A 19,851-nucleotide genomic window follows, 5' to 3' on the forward strand; every position below is an offset into this window, starting at 1 on the left:
TAGTGGTCCTTTAAATTCTACTTTCGTGTGAAAATGCCATTGGAAATCATATTGCAATAAACTTGGAATTTTTGGCCTTTTTTGCAAATTTTCACACTAAAAATAACTTGTTTTGAACAAATTTTTGTGGTAAAAACTATTTTTCACTTTGTTTTTGCTCATTTTTGCATCGGAAAGAAAAATTATATTCTTTTACAAGTATTGCAAAAATTTGCAAGTAACACTGCCTGGAAGTTTTTTGCGACTGACAGGTATCTTACTCCTGAGGGAATAAGCTGGAAGATGGACTAAGCAGGGTGAGAGGGGTCAGAGGCAATCTTGGTCACTCCCTTTCTGCACTTTCTGCATTTATTCTTTCTGCTGTTCGGATGATGCACTGCAGTTTCACCTTTTGTTGTATGGAGCATGAGCTGAACCAGTCATAGCTGATGTCTTCATGGATTTGATGATCGCAGTATAGAACTGCACAATACATTTTTGTGGTAGGCCAGACTTTTTCAGCAGCTGCAGGTGGTCCTCTTGATGATGGTGCACTTTCTTGATGATGGTGACACCATTGTTATTGCATTTTAAGTTGGTGATTATGGACCCTAGAAATTTGAATGACTCTACACGGGTCACTGTAGATCCACTTATGATTAGAAGGAGGTGATGTCACGCTGGATTATGTGACAACAAGATACGGTAAATCGGTAACAGGCCTGGGTCATACACAGTAAGGCAGATGTCTTAAAGTACAGAAGGGCAGAGACGGAGACAAGGTCGAGAGCTAGCAAGGGTCATTGTAACAAACTTACCTGGTGTGGTCTATGCAAGCTGCTCTGATAGTTTGGAGCAGCTGGAGCAAGCTTCCTCTTCAGTTTGATCAAAGGCATCCCCGGCTTCCCTGTAGCGGTGATTCAGAATGATGGCATCCCCAGCTCCCCTAGAGATGTGGGTCAGCGTGTTGGTTCTGGCAGGACTCACGCAGCTCAGAGCTGTCTTTATAGGTTGAGGAGGCGTGTCTGATGGGGTGTCAGCGGTGATGTCATCAGCTGACACCATTTTGCAGGAGGTGCTGTCATTTCTGGGGGCTGGGCTTGTGCTCTGCCTTTTGGGTATTTAAGGCCAGAGTATTCACTTGCTCGCTGGCCTTGATACTAATCAGTTCGCTGGTTCTTAGCCTAGCTAGTGAGATTTGAGAGCTATATTAATATATTGTGTAGACGCACAATATATATGTACTCTAGTTAGTCAGTCTTGTATTTTGTAGTTATATTATATATTATCGTAATATATTGACATAACATCTTATTGTATATTTATCTGTGTACTGACTTTTGCCTGCCTCTTGACCACGCTCTTGTCTTGTTTTTCTGTACCACTGCCATCTGATACATGTGTTCGACTCGGCCTTCCCCTGACTTCGTTATTGCCTGATCCTTACAATACGACTGACATCTGACTTATGTGTATGACCCTGCCTGTTTATTGACTACAATATTGCCTTGCTACTCTGTACCTCGATACCTCTGACTTTGTGTACGACTACGGCATGATTCTGACTACGCTTTATGTATTACTGTTTGTGTATACACTTGTACGTTACCTCATCACGTATCAGTGTGATATTATCAAGGCTCCACCTAAAAATTATGGAGGAGTTGCGAGACCAAATTTTGACGCTCGCAGGTGCTGTTAACCATCTCACTGAGCAAGTTGCCAATCAGCAACCACAGCTGACCCAGTCATCTAACACACTTGCTCAAATAAACTTATCTGCTAATGTCAATAACCAGCAAACTCCTCCCCCGGCTCCTATGCCAACTGTTATTGAGCCTAAAATGCCGTTACCTTTAAAAATTTACGGGTGCACGTCCTGATTTCAGTAACTTCCGTAACAGATGTATGTCTTATTTTATGGTCAGGTCTAGATCTTCGGGAACGGAGTCCCAGAAGATTACACTGATTAAGACCTTATTGCAGGGTGAGTCTCAGACCTGGGCCTATGGATTAGGTCCAGATCATGAAGCTCTCTTCTCAGTTGAGAATTTTTTTGATGTCATGGCAATTATATATGCTGATCCCGATATTTCAGCCACAGCTGCTCGCAAATTACGGGATTTATGCAGAGGCGTCTCTAGGCACCAGCTGATAAGCCAACTGCCTGGAGTGACAGATTTATCTGGGGGCACTTCCAGGGGGAAAAAAGTTTATTTTTCCTGTCCTTGGGGACTGAAAACTGAGGGTGCGGAGATAAAAAGTTCTAATGAAAGCATCTGCTGCTCAGCCTCTCATAAGGAGTCTACAAAACTTTTGTCTACAACTCTTTGTATGACGTTCCCTAATTAGTTGTTATCTCGGGATCTAGGAGTGTGTCTGTTCACACCTGTCTCATTCCCTCCTTATGACTGCGAAAAGAAAACATCAGCAGAGGAGGATGCTGTCTTTCTGGGAAGCAGGGCACAAGGCATTCCAGAACAGACTGGCCGGGTGCAAAGGGGGGAGATTTTCCTCCAGGCTGCTGGTACAGTGCTTGGTGCATTGAGGTTTTTCTTGTATAAGGCAATGTGAAGCACTAGGCTGGCTGAGGAGGCTTGCCTTATGCAGAGTCCATAGAAAAAAAACTCTGTCTGCCCTCTCACCATTGTAAAGACTGCATGTCGGCAGCTTGATAAGGAATTACACAGGTTGAAAAGTTTTCAACTGTACCTAGACTCCAGGAGGGCTGCTTGCTTTCTGACTTGTGTGAGAGATTGGCAGGGACAGGAGTCAAATTACAGGCAAGTAGCCTCTGTGAAATATGGGACTTCAATACTATCTAAGCTATCTGCTTCCTCTCAGTATCTCTCCACTTCTCTTCTCTCCCTTATTAACCTTTGTTTCCCCCTTTCCCCTAGTGCTGGCTGTCTTCTTGTCATACAGGGAAGCTAAATAAAAGTTGTTTTTTTTCTCTCCTCTCTCTGGATAGTGTAATGGTTAAGGGCTCTGCCTCTGGCACTGGCAACCTGGGTTCAAACCTTAGCAAATCTCAGCTATTCCTGCTCAGTAAGCCAGCACCTATTCAGTAAGAGACCTTGGGCAAGACTCCCTAACACTGCTACTGCCTATAGAGTGCGTCCTAGTGGCTGCAGCTCCTGAGTCTGCCAGGAGAAAAATGCAATATAAATGTTCCTTGTCATTGTCTACTTTGCCCCCAGGGCCCCCACCACCTCTTACCCTCACAATTGAATCACCCCAATCTTATTATTAGTAACCCTAGCCTATAGCTGTCAATACATCCATTCATTTTTACTGACAGATTCTTTCACTAGGATTGAATCTGATGATTACCAACTACACACATCGATTATTCTTTCGATCAATTAATCTGTTGCAAATATGTATCAGCACTATGCGTGCTGCAGTGCGTATTTTGGCAGCGCGTATAGTGTGCGACACGCATGAATGGTAGAAGGGCATAGACAGCCCTACTGCCGTTCCCATCATATGCGCTGCGCAGCAGTGCGACTGCGCTATCGCGCTGCTGCTGCATTTTCGGGAATCGCAGCGCTGACCCATTCACTGTAATGAATGGGATCTCTAGTAGAGCAGATGGCGTGCGATTGGATGCGCTGTGTTCCGATCGCACAGCCATCTGCACTAAATGGTGTGAACGAGGCCTTAGTTGGAACTGTAAAGTTAGCTCACACTGTCACTTTAACTCTGATCATAGTTACAGTATAATCAAGAGACAGCCTGATAAAGATATTTTGATTGGAGGCACATATCACATAGTCAAATAATGCTGCTTAAATCTAAGCCCGTGTTAGACAATTTGTACTACAGGAAACGTATTATAATTTTTCTTTCTGAAATTCTATTATTCTCTCACGTTTGACATGATTCAGAAGGATGAAGCAGACACAAAGGAAGAGGGTGAATTGAAATGGATACAATTACATTTAATTCATGTATTTTAATTTATTGGGATTGTGAGATTTTCTCTCTTTTTTGGCACCTTGGGGACAACATGACATGAAGTAAATGGGGAAAAGTAGAAATTGATTTATCTTTATAATAGATGAACCGCTGCGATTATTAAACAATAGCTGACATAAAAGAAGGGCTTGCAGAAATATGTAATTTAAATCCTGAGGATAAATGTTTCCCTAGTTCCATACAGGTACTTAAAGTGAACCTGAAACAAGTAAAATTATTCCAAATAAAGATGATGTTCCTGCAAATGAATATTACATACTTACCTCGCTGTCAGTTCCTCTCAGAGGCTCACCATTTTGGTCTCACAACGATTCCTTCCAGTTCTGACTAGATCTAGTCAGATTTGTCACTCCTGAGCTTATCTCCATTTTATACTTAATCAGTTTTATCCACTAGAGGACCGCAGTGTTAAACCCTCCTAAAGACCAGGCCATTTTTCTGGAAATAGGCCACTGCAGCTTCAAGGCCTTGCTGCAGGGCCGCACAACACAGCACACAAGGGATCCCCCCCTGTTTTCCCCACCAACAGAGCTTTCTGTTGGTGGGATCTGATCGCTCCCCCAGTGTTTTGTTTTTTTGTATAAATATTTTTTTTTAAATAAATGTACCTACTTCTTTTTTCCCTAACTCCCTCCCTCCCCCCAGCCAGCCAATGACGGTGATCGGCTCTTATAGGCTCCAGCCTATGAGAGCCTATCTCTCTCCTGTGTCCCAGGGGGACAGCGGTGTCACACGGCTGTCCCCAGTACAGCGCTGCCTTAGATCGCAGCACTGTACAGCCTAATTAGACGGCGGCTAACATTCTCCGAGTGGCTATCGCTGCTGGGAGACTGAAGGCTCCGCTCCACCTTCCAAGCGGAGATGAACGCACATCGGTGCGCGCAATCTCCTGCTAGCCCTGTAGGAAGCCATTCACGGCAATCGGCGTGGGGCGGTCCTTGGGCTGCCACCGCGTTCACGCTGATTGGCGTGACGCGGTTGGCAGGTAGTTAATGCATCGCGTTTTAATGTTTTTTTTTCCATGGCAGCGCATTTTTCAATGTATAGTGTAAAAGAGTTTAGTCTTTAAAGGTACTCAGGACACAGCACTTTTGAAGCCTTTGTGAAGAAGACTTCAGAAGGCGTATTCTACCAGTTGATCAAATAACTTCCATGCGGGGGGGGGGGGGGGGGGCAGTGGTGGACCAACGGCACAGATAGAGAACCAGGATGGCTCTGTAGGATCCAGGGCCTTCCCTCTTCTTAGGTGAGTGTATATGTATATGTATATATATATATATATATGTATATATATATATATATATATATATATATATATATATATATATATATATATATATATATATATATATACATGTATATATACAGGAAAATTATAATACTTACCTACAACAGTAATTTTCCTTTCCTGGTGTTTCTCCATGGCAGCATACTAATGGGTAAAGCCCCGCCCCCCTTTACCCTATGTAGGATGTCCAAAGATGTTAAAAACCCTCCCCTTGAACCCTATAGCATTCTTGGTTATTATAACGAGCCGACAGCATAGGGCGGGCCCGTATGCTGCCATGGAGAAACACCAGGAAAGGAAAATTACTGTTGTAGGTAAGTATTATAATTTTCCTGTTTCCCTGGAGTTTCCCATGGCAGCATACTAATGGGCCTTAACTAGAATAAGACAAGGGTGGGCCTAAATTTTTGCTGAAAACACACTTTTAATATAAACATGTACAACAATTGAACAGACCAATTAAATTGCAGTAGGTACTGTGGAGGAAATTAATTTCTTTCCGAATTCCACTGAAGTCAAGAAGGCCGGATCTACACAATAATGTTTGATAAACGTGTGACCTGAAGCCCAATTTGCTGCCTTACATATAGTCTGAAGGGATACTCTTCCCATAGAAGCCCAGGAAGACGATAAACTTCTCGTCGTATGAGCTCCAAAGTCCTGCGGTGGCTGTAAGCCCTTGGCTTTGTATGCCATCTGAATAAGGTCTACCACCCATCTAGATAACGTTCTAGTGGATGCAGCCTTTCCTTTCCTATAACCTGACGGAATAATAAAAAGACACTCTGAATCTCTAATCAATTCTGTGGCTTGAAGGTAAGTTTTAATCGTAGAAGGGAGATCCAGTGGATGTACTAGACTATTGTCCCCTGCCATTCTAAAACTGGGAAGTACCCAGTCTTGGTTCAGATGAAACAAAGATGTTACTTTTGGCAAGAATGACTGAATTGGATACAGAACAACTCGATCCTCATATAATGTTAAGTGTGGCTCCCTGCACCCTAGTGCATGAAGTTCTGATATTCTTCGCCCTGAAGTTATTGCCACCAGAAATAACGTTTTTTTGGACAAATTTTGGATAGAAATTGAATCTGCTGACATTGATGGATGGGAGGCTATGAAGTCCAGTACCATAGGAAGGTCCCACTTCGGAAATCTTATCTTTAATGGTGGCCTTATTTTTATGGCTGCTTTGAAGAACTGAAGTATCAGAGTATTAGAGGACCATGGGAATCCTGATATTGATGAAATGGCTGAGACTTGACCTTTAAGTGTAGAGTAAGCCAAGCCTAATTTCAAACCTTTCTGAAGGAAAGCTAATAACTGAGCTATGGTAAAGTTCTCTACAGAGAAACCTGATTTTTTTGCAAACGTTGTAAATGCTTTCCAGGTTCTGTTGTAAGCTGCATTCGTATTCATTTTTCTAGCTGACAGTAAGGTGTCTACTACCTCGTCTGAACAACCTGCCTCTGTTAACCTGCGCCTTTCAAAAGCCATCCCATCAAATGTAGACGTTGAGGATTGTGGTGAACTATACCCCCTTGGCTGAGGAGATCCGGAATGAGCGGAAGTGGAAGTGGATCTTGAGTGCTCAGCTGTAACAACAGTGGAAACCATGGCCTGCGAGGCCAAAACGGAAGGACTGCTATGCAGGTAGCCTTGCTCCTCTCTAATTTCTTCAGAAATCTGTAAATTAGCGGGACTGGAGGAAAAGCATAAAGCTTGCTGCGAGGCCAAATCTGAATTAAAGCATCCACTGCTGCCGCTCTCGGATCTGGAAACCTGGAAAAATATTTCTCCACTTTGTGATTTCTGTGAGAGGCAAACAGATCCAGCTCCGGAGTTCCCCATTTCTTCACCAGAACTGTGAATATCGAGTAATGGAGAGACCACTCTGTGTTGTCGAATGCATTCCTTGACAGAAAATCCGCTTGAAGATTCTGAACTCCTGGAAGATATATAGCTGAAATATTCATCAGAAAATCCTCTGCCAACTGCATGATTGGAGCTACCTCTGAAAGAAGAGTACTGCTGAATGTCCCTCCTTGCTTCTTTATATATGAGACTGCTGAGACATTGTCCATTCTGAACATAACTGATTTCCCTTTGAGAAGTGGAAGAAAATATGTTAAGGCTTGGAGGGCAGCTCTGAGCTCTAAAATATTGGAGACTAGATGATCTGTCTGATACTGCCATTGACCCTGAGCAATCCTGTTGCCGTACACTGCTCCCCATCCCAGCTGACTGGCGTCCGAAGTTATCACTTCCCAGACTGGCATCGTGATGGATTGACAATTGGATAGGTTGGACTTCTCTTTCCACCATTGCAGAGAATGAACTACTTTGTGAGGGATCTGAATTGTCTGTGACAACGATATCTTTTCCCATGCCTTCAGAAAGTTCTGTTGAAATGGACGTAGATGCCAATGCGCCCACTTCACCATGGGGATGGCTGAGGACATCAGCCCCAGAACTTGCATACATGTCCTTGCTGAGAGGACCGTCTTTTTTGATATTGATTCTATCTTCCTCTGGAAGGATATCATTTTTTCTCGAGGAAGAGAAATTGTATTCTTTATAGTGTTGAACCATGCTCCCAAAAAGACCATCTTTTGAGTGGGCACTAGCTGACTCTTTTGATAATTTATGATCCATCCGAAGCTCTCTAACATGTTGATGACCATTCTTTGATGTTGCAGAAGCATTGTTCTTGAAGATGCTAATATGAGAATGTCGTCTAGATAATGCAAGATTCGTACACCTTGCAACCTTATTAGAGCTACTAGCGCCAAGAGAATCTTTGAGAAGGTTCTGGGTGAAGTGGACAGGCCAAACGGTAAGCAAGTGAACTGAAGATGTAGACCTCCGACTGAAAAGCGTAGAAATTTTTGAAAATCTGGATGGATAGGTATATGAAAATAAGCGTCTTTTAAGTCGACCGAACACATCCAGTCTTCTGGTTGGATTGCCAATGTGATTGAATGTAGACTTTCCATCTTGAATTTTGGCAAAAATATGCTTTTGTTTAAATTTTTCAAGTCCAGTACTGGTCTGAGGTCTCCAGTTTTCTTTTTTATCAAAAATATTGGCGAATAAAATCCTTTTCTTCTCTCTGAATGTGGAACTTGTATCACTGCTTTCTGGCTTTGAAGCTTTGAAATGTAATCTTTCAACGTTAACAGTCTGCGATTGTCTTTTGGAATCTTTGTTTTCACATATTTGTCCAAAGGAGGACTTTTCCTGAACAGCCACCGGTGACCTGAAGCCACTGTTGACAACACCCACTTGTTTGATATTGACCCCGCCCATCGTTCCCTGAAGTGGTACAACCTGGCACCTACTGGAAACGAGTGGACGGGCCTCAACTCAAAAAGATTTCATGTTTTCTGATACGTTTGTGGTTGCCTTGTTCCTGTTGGATTTACTAAATGATGATTGGTTCTTCCAAGGTCTACGATACTCTCTCCCTGGCTTATAGGATTTTGAATCGGTAAATTTAGACTGTGATTGCTTTCTAAATGGGAAAAACTTTTGTCTCCTGTACCGACGATCTTGTGGTAGAAACCCCGATTTACCACCGGTGACCCTAGAAATTGCACTGTCCATTTTTTCTCCAAATAGCCTCTTACCATCGTAAGGAATTTTTGACCAACTTTGCTTCGAATTGGGATCGGCCGCCCATGGTTTCAACCACAGTGATCTCTTCGACATGATAGCATATAACATCGATCTACTTGAAGACCTGACTATGTCCACACTTGCAGTGCCCACAAACTCTGACGAGATCTTCAAATCCTCTAAATAAGTAATAATATCTTCTCGACTCTTACCATTACGTACCGCCCCCTGGATATCAGAAATCCAGACTTTTGTGGCCTTTGCTACAGATGTTAGCGTTACTGCTATTCTAGAGGCTTCACCCGAAGACAAATAAGATCTTTTTAAATCTGTATCTATCTGCCTATCCATCACATCTTTAAATACTGCTGCATCCTCCATTGGTAATGTTACATTCCTTATCACTCTCATTAAAGAAGCATCTACAGTAGGAGAATTTTCAAATAGATATAAATCTTCCTCTTCCAAAGGGTAGAGCTTCTGATATCTATTCTTTAAGGAAGGTTTTTTGACTGTTTTCTCCCATTCATGAAAGATCACCTCTTTTATCTCCTCCATTAGTGGAAAGGCAATTTTTTTCTTATTTAGATGTTTATAATATCTTTTCTTCTTTTCTGCCGAGGCTGATTGCTGATCTTCCCACTGAATAGCATCTTTAACTTGAGCTATGAAAGCAGGAATCAGCTTAAAATCAAAACCCTCATCTTCTTCCGAAACCTCTGAATCTGAGCCGCTGTCTGGGAAAGAATCTGTAGACTGACCAGGAGTGGGGGAGCGCCTTTTTAATTGTGATACTGTATCTTTAACAACTTTCCTGATTAATGAAGAAACCTCCATATCCTCCCTTGCAATATCTGTATGACATAATTCGCACACTTTTTTGTTCAACAATGCTTTTCTGCCACAGATCCAACAATCTCTTTGTGTGTCTAGTCCAGCGTGAGATGTAGACGCATGTACTGAATCTTCCTTAGAATAGGATCTCCTTTCCGAGGCTCTTTCGGTATCAGACTGTCTAATTGATGGTGACTGTCGTCTCAAAGGTGCTCTGTCCTGGGATCTAGATCTTGACCGAGAACTGTCTCTATGTCTATCAGCCTTGTCTTTTGAGTCCTTCCCTGACGGACCACTATCCTTGGATGATCCCTGGTGCTGATTCTCCTGTTGATGGTGTGTCCCATCTTCTTTGGATCTGTAAAGAGGGAATACCCCTTTAAGAATCACCTCTTCCACTCTTTTATAATTATACCAACTATACTCACCTAAGCCTTACCTATTTGATTTTGACTTTGCTTTAGAGTTAGATGCCTCATGCTCTTTTCTTTTCCCCATAATTATGGCTGAAAGTAATACAAAACATACCTATATATAACTCACTGTGACTTAACCGTGAATCTATTAATATTCTGATCAAAAAACATGCTTGTGGAAAAATAAGAATCTCACCCTTGAGATGCCAGCAAATGAAGAAAGTCAGCGAAAGTCCCTGGACGCCTGCAGCTCCGGAAGATCCAGCGCCAGACTGACTGAAACAGGAGGAGATTTATACCTCTCCCACTCCTGACTTCATATCCGGCTGGATTCCCAGACCTAAGATGGCCGCCCAGCAACTTCCGCCCTGCCCTATACGGAGTTCCGTCCTCTGGGCATGCTCAGACCCACTGATGACACACCCACTGCCGGGGACTCACCGGCAAGCGGAACTCCGCCCTACTGACGCCAACTCCGTCGCCGCAAACACTACTCATTGATGATACGAACGTTTCCATGACGTCCATGGGGACCTCCCACCGACACCAAGCTGCCGCGAACGCGGGGTACCGCCGGTCTGAACACAAACAGAAAGCACTCGTAAGTAGTCTTATAAACTATAAGAGCAAACATTCTGTAAACCATCAGCCATAAAAGGGGAAACCACCATACCTTTAGTATGAAAGTGGCACGCAGGAATTTTAAAATAAACATACATACCCCACAAAAATCCATAGGGGTTCTGTATCTTATAGGAGACTTTATCAACCTAAGATACAGACTCCAGTAGGAGAGTGTGAACCTACTGGTCGCCGCAAAAGCGGAGGTAAGGCTTACTTGGAAACATCAATGGCATCCTGCTGGAGGCGAGGAAAAAATTAAGAATGCTATAGGGTTCAAGGGGAGGGTTTTTAACATCTTTGGACATCCTACATAGGGTAAAGGGGGGCGGGGCTTTACCCATTAGTATGCTGCCATGGGAAACTCCAGGGAAATATATATATAGGGGCAAACGCAGGATTTTTAAGAGGGGGATTCCTGAAAGGTCCAGAAGCACTTATGTCCCCGAGTGCTTCCGAATACAGGTGGCTCCATACTGCCCATGCACAAAAGTGCGCTGGCGTATTACGGAGCTGCCTATCTTTGGAAGTACTCAAGGACACAAGTGTTTCTGAGGGCTTCTGGAAGCAGCAAATTTGAACAGGGGACAGCGCTGGAACAACTCTACGAGAGAGGAACGGGAGATAGACTTAGTTTGGACAATTCAGTGGAATATGTCACATGTCACATAGCGCAAGGGATACCCATATGATGCAGGGATATATGCATCTGTGGAAGATGGCGGTGCTATATAAATACTAAATAATAATAATTTGCCTCACCAGGATTGCACTTTTATTTAGCTTTCCTGTATGACAAGAAGACACAGCCAGCCAGCACTAGGGAAAGAGGGAAACAAAGGTGAATGAGGGAGGGCTGGTGCCAAGCAAGAGGGCTTCTGAACGTTTTTCAAATCAACATTGATTTGAAAAGTGCTTGGCTAATGTTACCCTATGTGGGTGTTCCCACAGCAGCGTTGTGATTTTTTCAAAATCGCAGGTATACCGCATGTAGCATTTTTTTTAGTGATTCATTCAGAAATCACTCTGAAAATCGCACTCACTAATTGCTAGCGATTGCTATTGCGATTTTGGCGTGCACTAGCCCAGAGAGAAGAGGAGTGGAGAGAAATTGAGAATAGCCTGAGATGGAGCATTATCTGTGTTGCAGTCCCACATCACACAGAGGCTACTTGCCTGTAATAGGACTCCTGTCCCTGCCAGTCTCTCACACAAGTCAGAAAGCAGCCCTCCTGGAGTCTAGGGACTGTCAAAAAATGTTCACCTTGTTAAACCCTCCTGGCGGTTTGCTAAAAATCCACCAGGGGGCAGCAAATCCGTTTTTTTTTTTAATTTTTCGTTTTTATGTGACAAGGTCTCGCTACATGATAGCCTCTGGCGATCTGAGATCAGGAGATCCCGTTCAAAGAACGGGATCTCCTAGAGGGCTTCCCCCGTCGCCATGGCGACCGGGTGGGATGACGTCACTGACGTCATCGACGTCGTGACGTCATAGGGGACTCCGATCCACCCCACAGCGCTGCCTGGCACTGATTGGCCAGGCAGCACACGGGGTCTGGGGGGGGCGGCCGCGGCGCGACGAATAGCGGCGGATCAGCGGGTAGCGGTGGTGATCGCATTGCACACGCAGCTAGCAAAGTGCTAGCTGCATGTAGCAAAAAAAAAATTATGCAAATCGGCCCAGCGGGGCCTGAGCGGTGCCTTCCGGCGGTATAGCCCGTGCTCAGCACGGGCTTACCGCCAGGGAGGTTAACAAGATGCAGTCATTATGACATAGGGGATATATATTCAGCAGTGATGCCTTGGGAGACATCTCAAGCTTACTTCAACCTGAATTATCGCAAATTCTTTCTGTTTTAAGAAAGCAAACTTTTGTTTTTCTTAACATCTTAGTAAGGGGGCTTTTAGGACCATTGTAGTCCCTTACACACTCCAATGAGTTCTGGGTCACCATGAGCTTGCTGGTTAGTCTGTACCTCTCGGTGTTACAAGCCCTACTGCATAGAGCCAAATTAATCCATGCCATGCACTGATGAGGATCAAACAATCCGAAACAGTCTGTATGCATGTTGGATTATTATGGCTCTGTACAAATTAACAAGCTGACACATCATTGCATTCCAGCGGTTCTGGAGGTGTGTTTAGCTTCTAAGGGTACAATGGTTAATTTGTATATATTCAGCAGTGATGCCTTAGGAGACATCTCAAGCTCACTCCAACCTGAAATATCGCAAATTCTTTCTGTTTTAAGAAAGCAAACTTTTGTTTTTCTTGACATAGGGGAGAGACAGATTTTTGCCCATGGACCCTCCAGGCAAGCTCTGCATCATGCTGTGTATATATAACAGCTTGCCTGCCCTTTAATTGCAGTTTTATCAGCTAGCCTAGTATTTTGCATTGCCTTACAACAACAAACCTGTATACACCAGACACCAGCCCTAAATCACTGAATGAAAGGGGGCCTGGGGGAGATAGCCCCCCAGGTGGAGTGGAGAGACTGAGATAGAGCAGATAGCGTATCTGTATTGCAGTCCCACATCACACAGAGGCTACTTGCATGTACTGTGTCTCCTGTCCTTGCCAGCCAAATCCAAAAAAACTTTATTGGCAGGACCAAATACATTTAGCATTGCCAAAGCAAAAACAAAACATTAACAACATGGTGGGGAGGATTGTGGGAATAGGGGAATGATATAGGTATACCGTCCAGAGGGGTGTGGAGAATGTTCTGTTTCGAATTCCTGCTTTATGTGTGAGGCATACTCCAGAAGACCCAGTCTGTTTAGCAGTACAACTCCACACTGATTTGGAAACCTCCACAGGCAGTTTACTCGATGAAATAATGACTCCAAGTATAATCTGTAGTATCTTTACTTGCGTTGAAAGCATACAAAGATGTTTTTTAGAGCATATTCATAGGTAAAAATACGATGCGACTACAAGCACAGCAGGATCTCCTCACTAACTGAACTCAACTGTTGCAGAAACATCTAGACAAGGCTGTTGAGCAGGGAGTTACAGTTGGGAAATGCTAAATAACTAAATCTTGCAGGGGGACTGGAATATACTAATACAAAGAATATAAATAATGTTAAATAACATTAAAGGAGGCTGTTGTGACAGCACACTCCCCGCTTGGTATCGGTAGATACCACTATATATAATACAATTTAACATTGAAAACTATATGTATAATTAAGACTAGAAAATAAGAGAGAAAACATAAAACATAAACATTAATTCTTGAATGCAGATCTTTGAAGAATCTTCCATCACTGGAGAAAGGCTGTAACTCAGTAGACTCGAAGGCATATCAGGCTGTTCCCTTGGATCGAGTAGATAAGACATCTTCATTTGAAGGCAGGAGTAAGACTGTCTCCATGATGGGTCTAAACAAAGTCTTAACACTACCATTTCTTGCTGTCTTCACTTTCACCTTGCGAACCTTTCCATCATCGCTAGTGATTGCCTTTATAAAGTGATCATTCATATCGGGTTTGTTCTTCAGAATTTTTTTAAGTGAAGTTAGCCTAGAAATAACTTGTTTCTTGTTATTTGGAAGTCTAATTCTTGGCGAACGAAACGGTAAAGGAGCTACCCAACTGTTAGTTTCATCCTTGAAGAATTCATTATTCAAGATGTTTATGAACTCTTTATCCTCAATGGAAGGAACTGTCTTATTGTCATCACGAGTTATTTGGAATATAGTGTCACCAAAGTCTTGATGAGAACTGTTCTTACAACTGATTTTCTTTTGTACATCGCATGAAGTCTTTAAACTGAAACTCTCCTGAACTTGAAAGTTAAAAGGATGTTTAAGTGAATGAAAGGTGCATTCAGATTCTCTGATGCTGGTCTTGCATGAGAACACATCATAAGACTCTTGAAATGTATTTAAGCAAACATCTCCTATTATGACCCATCCAAAATCTAATTTCTGTGCATAAGGGGCATCATTTGGTCCATTGCATTGTTGTCGCACCTTATGGACTCTTGGGATATCTCTGCCTAAAAGAAGGAGAATCTTTGCATCATCATCAAGCGGTGGAATGTAACTGGCTATGTGTTTCATATGAGGATGATAAAGAGCCGCTTCTGGTGTAGGGATCTCTTCTCGATTGTTTGGCAACTGATCACATTCGATAAGTGTTGGAAGTGAAAATTCTGTGTTTCCATACTCAGATGCTACCACAAAACCATGTGCTCTTCTTCCAGATATCTTAACCAGGCCTGAGCAAGTTCGTAAAGTATAGGGCCAGGTTTCTCCTTGAATATTGAACACGTTGAAGAATTCTGGACTTGCTAATGAACGATTGCTCTGGTCGTCAAGGATAGCATACATCTTCACTGCGCTCTGTGGTCGTCCTTCTGGATATACCTTGGCCAGACATATTTTACTGCATGACTTTCTGTGGAATCCTTCTTCACATACCTCAGTACATTTTGTGGATACAGATGCTGTCATTTCCTCAGTACTCTCCCCGCCATAACTTGGTGTAGTCTTTGAGGCTTGAGCAGTTTGAAGCACTTCTTTGGGAGAACTAGGATGATAAGCCGTTATGTGTTTATCACTGTTGCAGTCAAAACATTTGACAGGAACTTTACAGTCTTTAGCAAAGTGGTCTGTAGATGCACAACATCTATAACAAATATCGTGTTCTCTGAGGAAAGATTTGCGCTCTTCAAAGGGCATTTGTTTAAACACACGACAATTTCTAAGAGGGTGTGGCTTGTTATGAATAGAACATTGATACCTAGGATCATTTTCCTTGACTTGCTGTGATTTAAAATCAGAGTCTTGAGAACTTGAGAAGATTCCAGTATTCTTGACATAGATAGAGTTCCGTGAGTCCTTAAACTTGCCTTGAGTATCACAATTTAAAGGTGTTGAAGGAAGAACTGTAGTATCAAAAAATAAAAAGCTTGGGTCATTCTTTACAGTAGCTATGTCTCTAATGAATTTGGAGAAAAAAGAAAAAGGTGGAAAGGATACTTTATATTCCTGTTTATATTTAGATCCTTTCTTTGCCCATTCACTCTGAATATTCGGTGGCAACTTCTGTACAATTGGGTTTACACCATGAGCTGTATCCAAGTAGACAAGACCTGGAAGGTGTGGGTCTGCCTTGGCTCTTTCTACTTCAAGAAGAAGGTCGCTTAATTCTTGAAACTGGTGGTTGTCCTTGTTAGACAGTTTTGGGAAGTTTCGAAGTCTCTTGAATAAGGCAAGCTCAATAGCTTCAGAACATCCATAAACTCTCTCTAATCTCTCCCAAACTATGTTAAGACCCGTTGCTGGATCATCGCAATGAACAGATTTCAGTCTTTTAACCTGCTGAGCGGTCTGGACGAGCTCAGCTCGTCCAACACCGCCAGAGGCTGCCGCTCAGGCCCTGCTGGGCCGATTTACATCAAATAAAAAGCAGCACACGCAGCCGGCACTTTGCCAGCCGTGTGTGCTGCCTGATCGCCGCCGCTCTGCGGCGATTCGCCGCGAGCAGCGGCAAAAGAGGGCCCCCCTAGCCGCCTGAGCCCTGCGCAGCCGGAACAAAAAGTTCCGGCCAGCGCTAAGGGCTGGATCGGAGGCGGCTGACGTCAGGACGTCGGCTGACGTCGATGACGTCACTCCGCTCGTCGCTATGGCGACGATATAAGCAAAACAAGGAAGGCCGCTCATTGCGGCCTTCCTTGTTTATTCTGGGCGCCGGAGGCGATCGGAAGATCGCCTCCGGAGCGCCCTCTAGTGGGCTTTCATGCAGCCAACTTTCAGTTGGCTGCATGAAATAGTTTTTTTTTATTTAAAAAAAACCCTCCCGCAGCCACCCTGGCGATTTAATCAGAACGCCAGGGTGGTTAACTTGTTCTGATGACTGCGGTCCCAACCATTTGATAAGTAGGTCAAGTTCTCCTATAGGCTCAATCTCCAGGTTCTGGATTATAGTCTTGAATGTAGCTCGCCAACCTCTGTAGTTTTCTGGTTGATCATCAAATTTCGTTAGTCCAGAGTTAAGAAGCTCTCGGCGAATCATATACTTGCCAACTTCTTCAATTTCAGACTTTTCTGATTTTATTTCTGTACGTGGAAATGCGTCACCACTGCAGACAGTATGTGGCTTGTGCTGTTCCAGTGGTGATGGAGAGAATGGAGATGCAGATGTGTTTACTCCAGGCGAGGGTTTGATCTGTGTGATGTTTGGAGCATGGGAGCTTGAAAAAGACTGTGTTATGAGATTCATGGGATTTGTTCCAATTGGTTGTGATATTTCTTTGTGATTATATCTTGCTGAGGTCTGACAAGGTGTATAGATTTGTTCTCTTGGACTTGTAGTGTTGGACAGCATAGCAGAATCCTTCAAAGGTACAGTGTTAAGCTGAGATTCATGTTTTAATGGTATGCATTCTGGCTGCTTACTTGCTGAACAGGTAGGTGTAGAGACTTCAGCTGTATGCAGGGGAGTATATCCATTGTTCTGGTTCATAACAAATTGCAAAGTTCGTTTAGCAGGATCATCAGCAGACTTTAGGCTAGGGTAATTAATTCCTTCTTCCTCTTCCACAGCTTGTTCGAAGACCTTTAACCTTGCTAGAGCTGCTGCTTCTTCTCTTTTCTTTTGCAGAAGTTCTAACTGGGCCTCTGTCTCTGCCTGCACACGTGTTGCTTCTGCCTGCACACGTGTTGCTTCTGCCTGTGCTTCTGCCTGCACACGTGCTGCTTCTGCCTGTGCTTCTGCCTGCAAACGTGTTGCTTCTGCCTGTGCTTCACCCTGTTTGCGTGCTGCGTCCGCCTGTTTGCGTGCTGCGTCCGCTTTAAGAGTCGATTCTTGTTCAAAGCAATAAGATTGTGCTTTCGCAGCCTCTGCTTCTGCACGGGCTTTGACTAACTGAATGCTTAATGATGACCTCTGGGAGAGTGACTGCAGCGATTTGCATGATCTAGTAAATCTGTGAGAGGTTGCTTGCACTGACAGTTTTTTTGAGTGTCTAGAAGAAATAGAGGTACAGGATGTAGTTTCGATCAAATTTGCTATCCTATTCTCTAACTGTAACTTTGCTTCCATAAACGTAACATGTCTCTGTTGATCAGCGGTGGTAAAGTCATTCAACTCTTTTGACGCTTGTTCTGTACTAACTTGCGATAGAAAGGAAGAATATTTTTCAGAGAGTTTCCTGTAATTTTCATATGTCTTCTTAAGTCTTGTAAGTGCATTGTTTAATTGCTCTCCATTACTGCCAGTCTTCTCAATATCAGATATGTGTTGCAGCGTTTTTATCCACAATTCAGACAGACTATGAAACATTCCTTCACTTTCTGCTTCATACCTCTCTCTTGCCTTTAGAGAAAGATGTATTGACCGCCTTGGTCTCTCAGGTAGTACAACATGTTTATCTGAATCATCTTGACCGAGCATTAATTCATCTTCCATGTTAATAGAATGCGCAGAAATAGACATGCTCTATGGCTGCAGATATGATGCTTATGAATCTTATCACTGGGTGATTTTTTTTTTTTTTTTAAACTTAATAGCGATAGTCCCAAACAGAAGAAATGTACAATTTCTGAAGCAATCTGTACTCACTGTATTCACTGTAGGAAGGCAAACAGGCAATTCTTGTACTTTTTTGCTGAATGTCTATTTACTCTTTGTAGATTTGTGTTTGATGTGTAGCTAGGTAATCCTTTATTGTATTGCAGATCAGTCCTTTACTGATGAGTTGACAGGAAATCCCATTACCTTCTTGCAGATATCGTATTTTTACTGTTCTGTTTCGAATTCCCGCTTTATGTGTGAGGCATACTCCAGAAGACCCAGTCTGTTTAGCAGTACAACTCCACACTGATTTGGAAACCACCACAGGCAGTTTACTCGATGAAATAATGACTCCAAGTATAATCTGTAGTATCTTTACTTGCGTTGAAAGCATACAAAGATGTTTTTTAGAGCATATTCATAGGTAAAAATACGATGCGACTACAAGCACAGCAGGATCTCCTCACTAACTGAACTCAACTGTTGCAGAAACATCTAGACAAGGCTGTTGAGCAGGGAGTTACAGTTGGGAAATGCTAAATAACTAAATCTTGCAGGGGGACTGGAATATACTAATACAAAGAATATAAATAATGTTAAATAACATTAAAGGAGGCTGTTGTGACAGCACAGAGAATGTAAGGGATGGTCAGCCTCTCACACAAGCTGCAGGCAGCCCTTCTGGAGTTTAGGGACTGTCAAAAACTTTTCAACCTGTGACATACCTTATGTAGCTGTCTACATGCAGTCTTTACAATAGGGAAAGAGCTGAGTTTTTCCCACAGACCCTGCAGGCAAGCCTCTGCATATTTACCAGCTTGTCATCTTCAGCGATTTCAGGGCATTTTTTTTAAAGGTACAGGAGTCTCAGGAGGGTGTTCCATACATCCAGAACCCCCGTCTGGATTCGCCAGTGCTATATATATATATATATATATATATATATATATATATATATATATATATATATATATATATATATTATATACAGTGCTGCTCGGATACCCCTTTTCAGGATCCGAATTGAATTGGATACCCAGATATCCGGATCCGAATCGGATATCCGAATCCAGACTTTTTGGTATCCGAGTAGATTTGGATATCTGAACCCAATATACTGGATATCCGGTCGGATTCGGATATCCGGGTAGAAAACCAGAAGTGGCCTGAAAAAGGCTTAAATTGCTTCCAAATATCTCTCTCTCGCTCTCTCTCTCTCTCATGCCCCCAAAAGGGATTTTGGCCATTTAAAGGGATTTTGGCTTCTGCTCGGATATTCTGAACTAACTATCCACCCGGATTTCGGATTTCAGATGGGATAGTGCTCGGATAGTGCTATTCGGATTTAAAAAAATATCCTACTCAAAGTTCGGATAGTGGAAAAAGTTTGGATTATCTGGGATATACCCGAATATTGGATGAGCAGCACTGTATGTATATATATATATATATATATATATATATATATATATATATATATATATATATATATATATATACACAGGGTGAACCATTTATATGGATACACCTTAATCAAATGTGGATGGTTGGTGGTATTAACTTCCTGTTTGTGGCACATTAGTAT

The 19,851-nt window shown here is 42.8% G+C and overlaps 1 protein-coding gene across 1 annotated transcript; it reads right to left on the reverse strand.

Annotated features, from left to right (window-relative positions):
* Nucleotides 1-13,592: 13,592 nt before the first annotated feature.
* Nucleotides 13,593-18,891, reverse strand: LOC137545500 (uncharacterized). Its single transcript, XM_068266820.1, has 2 exons — nucleotides 16,596-18,891; nucleotides 13,593-16,069 (listed from the first exon to the last, which is right to left on the reverse strand). The coding sequence occupies exons 1-2, from the start codon at nucleotides 18,186-18,188 to the stop codon at nucleotides 14,051-14,053; spliced, it is 3,612 nt and encodes a 1,203-aa protein (XP_068122921.1). The 5' UTR covers nucleotides 18,189-18,891; the 3' UTR covers nucleotides 13,593-14,050.
* Nucleotides 18,892-19,851: the final 960 nt, after the last annotated feature.

Source organism: Hyperolius riggenbachi, chromosome 2, assembly GCF_040937935.1.
Source record: "Hyperolius riggenbachi isolate aHypRig1 chromosome 2, aHypRig1.pri, whole genome shotgun sequence".
NCBI lineage: Eukaryota > Metazoa > Chordata > Amphibia > Anura > Hyperoliidae > Hyperolius > Hyperolius riggenbachi.

Excerpts from the sequence above, each read along its gene's own strand:
- LOC137545500 (XM_068266820.1), bottom strand. The coding sequence starts at position 18,188 with ATGTCTATTTCTGCGCATTCTATTAACATGGAAGATGAATTAATGCTC. Across the intron at positions 16,070-16,595 it reads GACCGCAGTCATCAGAACAA|GTTAAAAGACTGAAATCTGT; the intron begins GTTAACCACCCT and ends ACCGCTCAGCAG.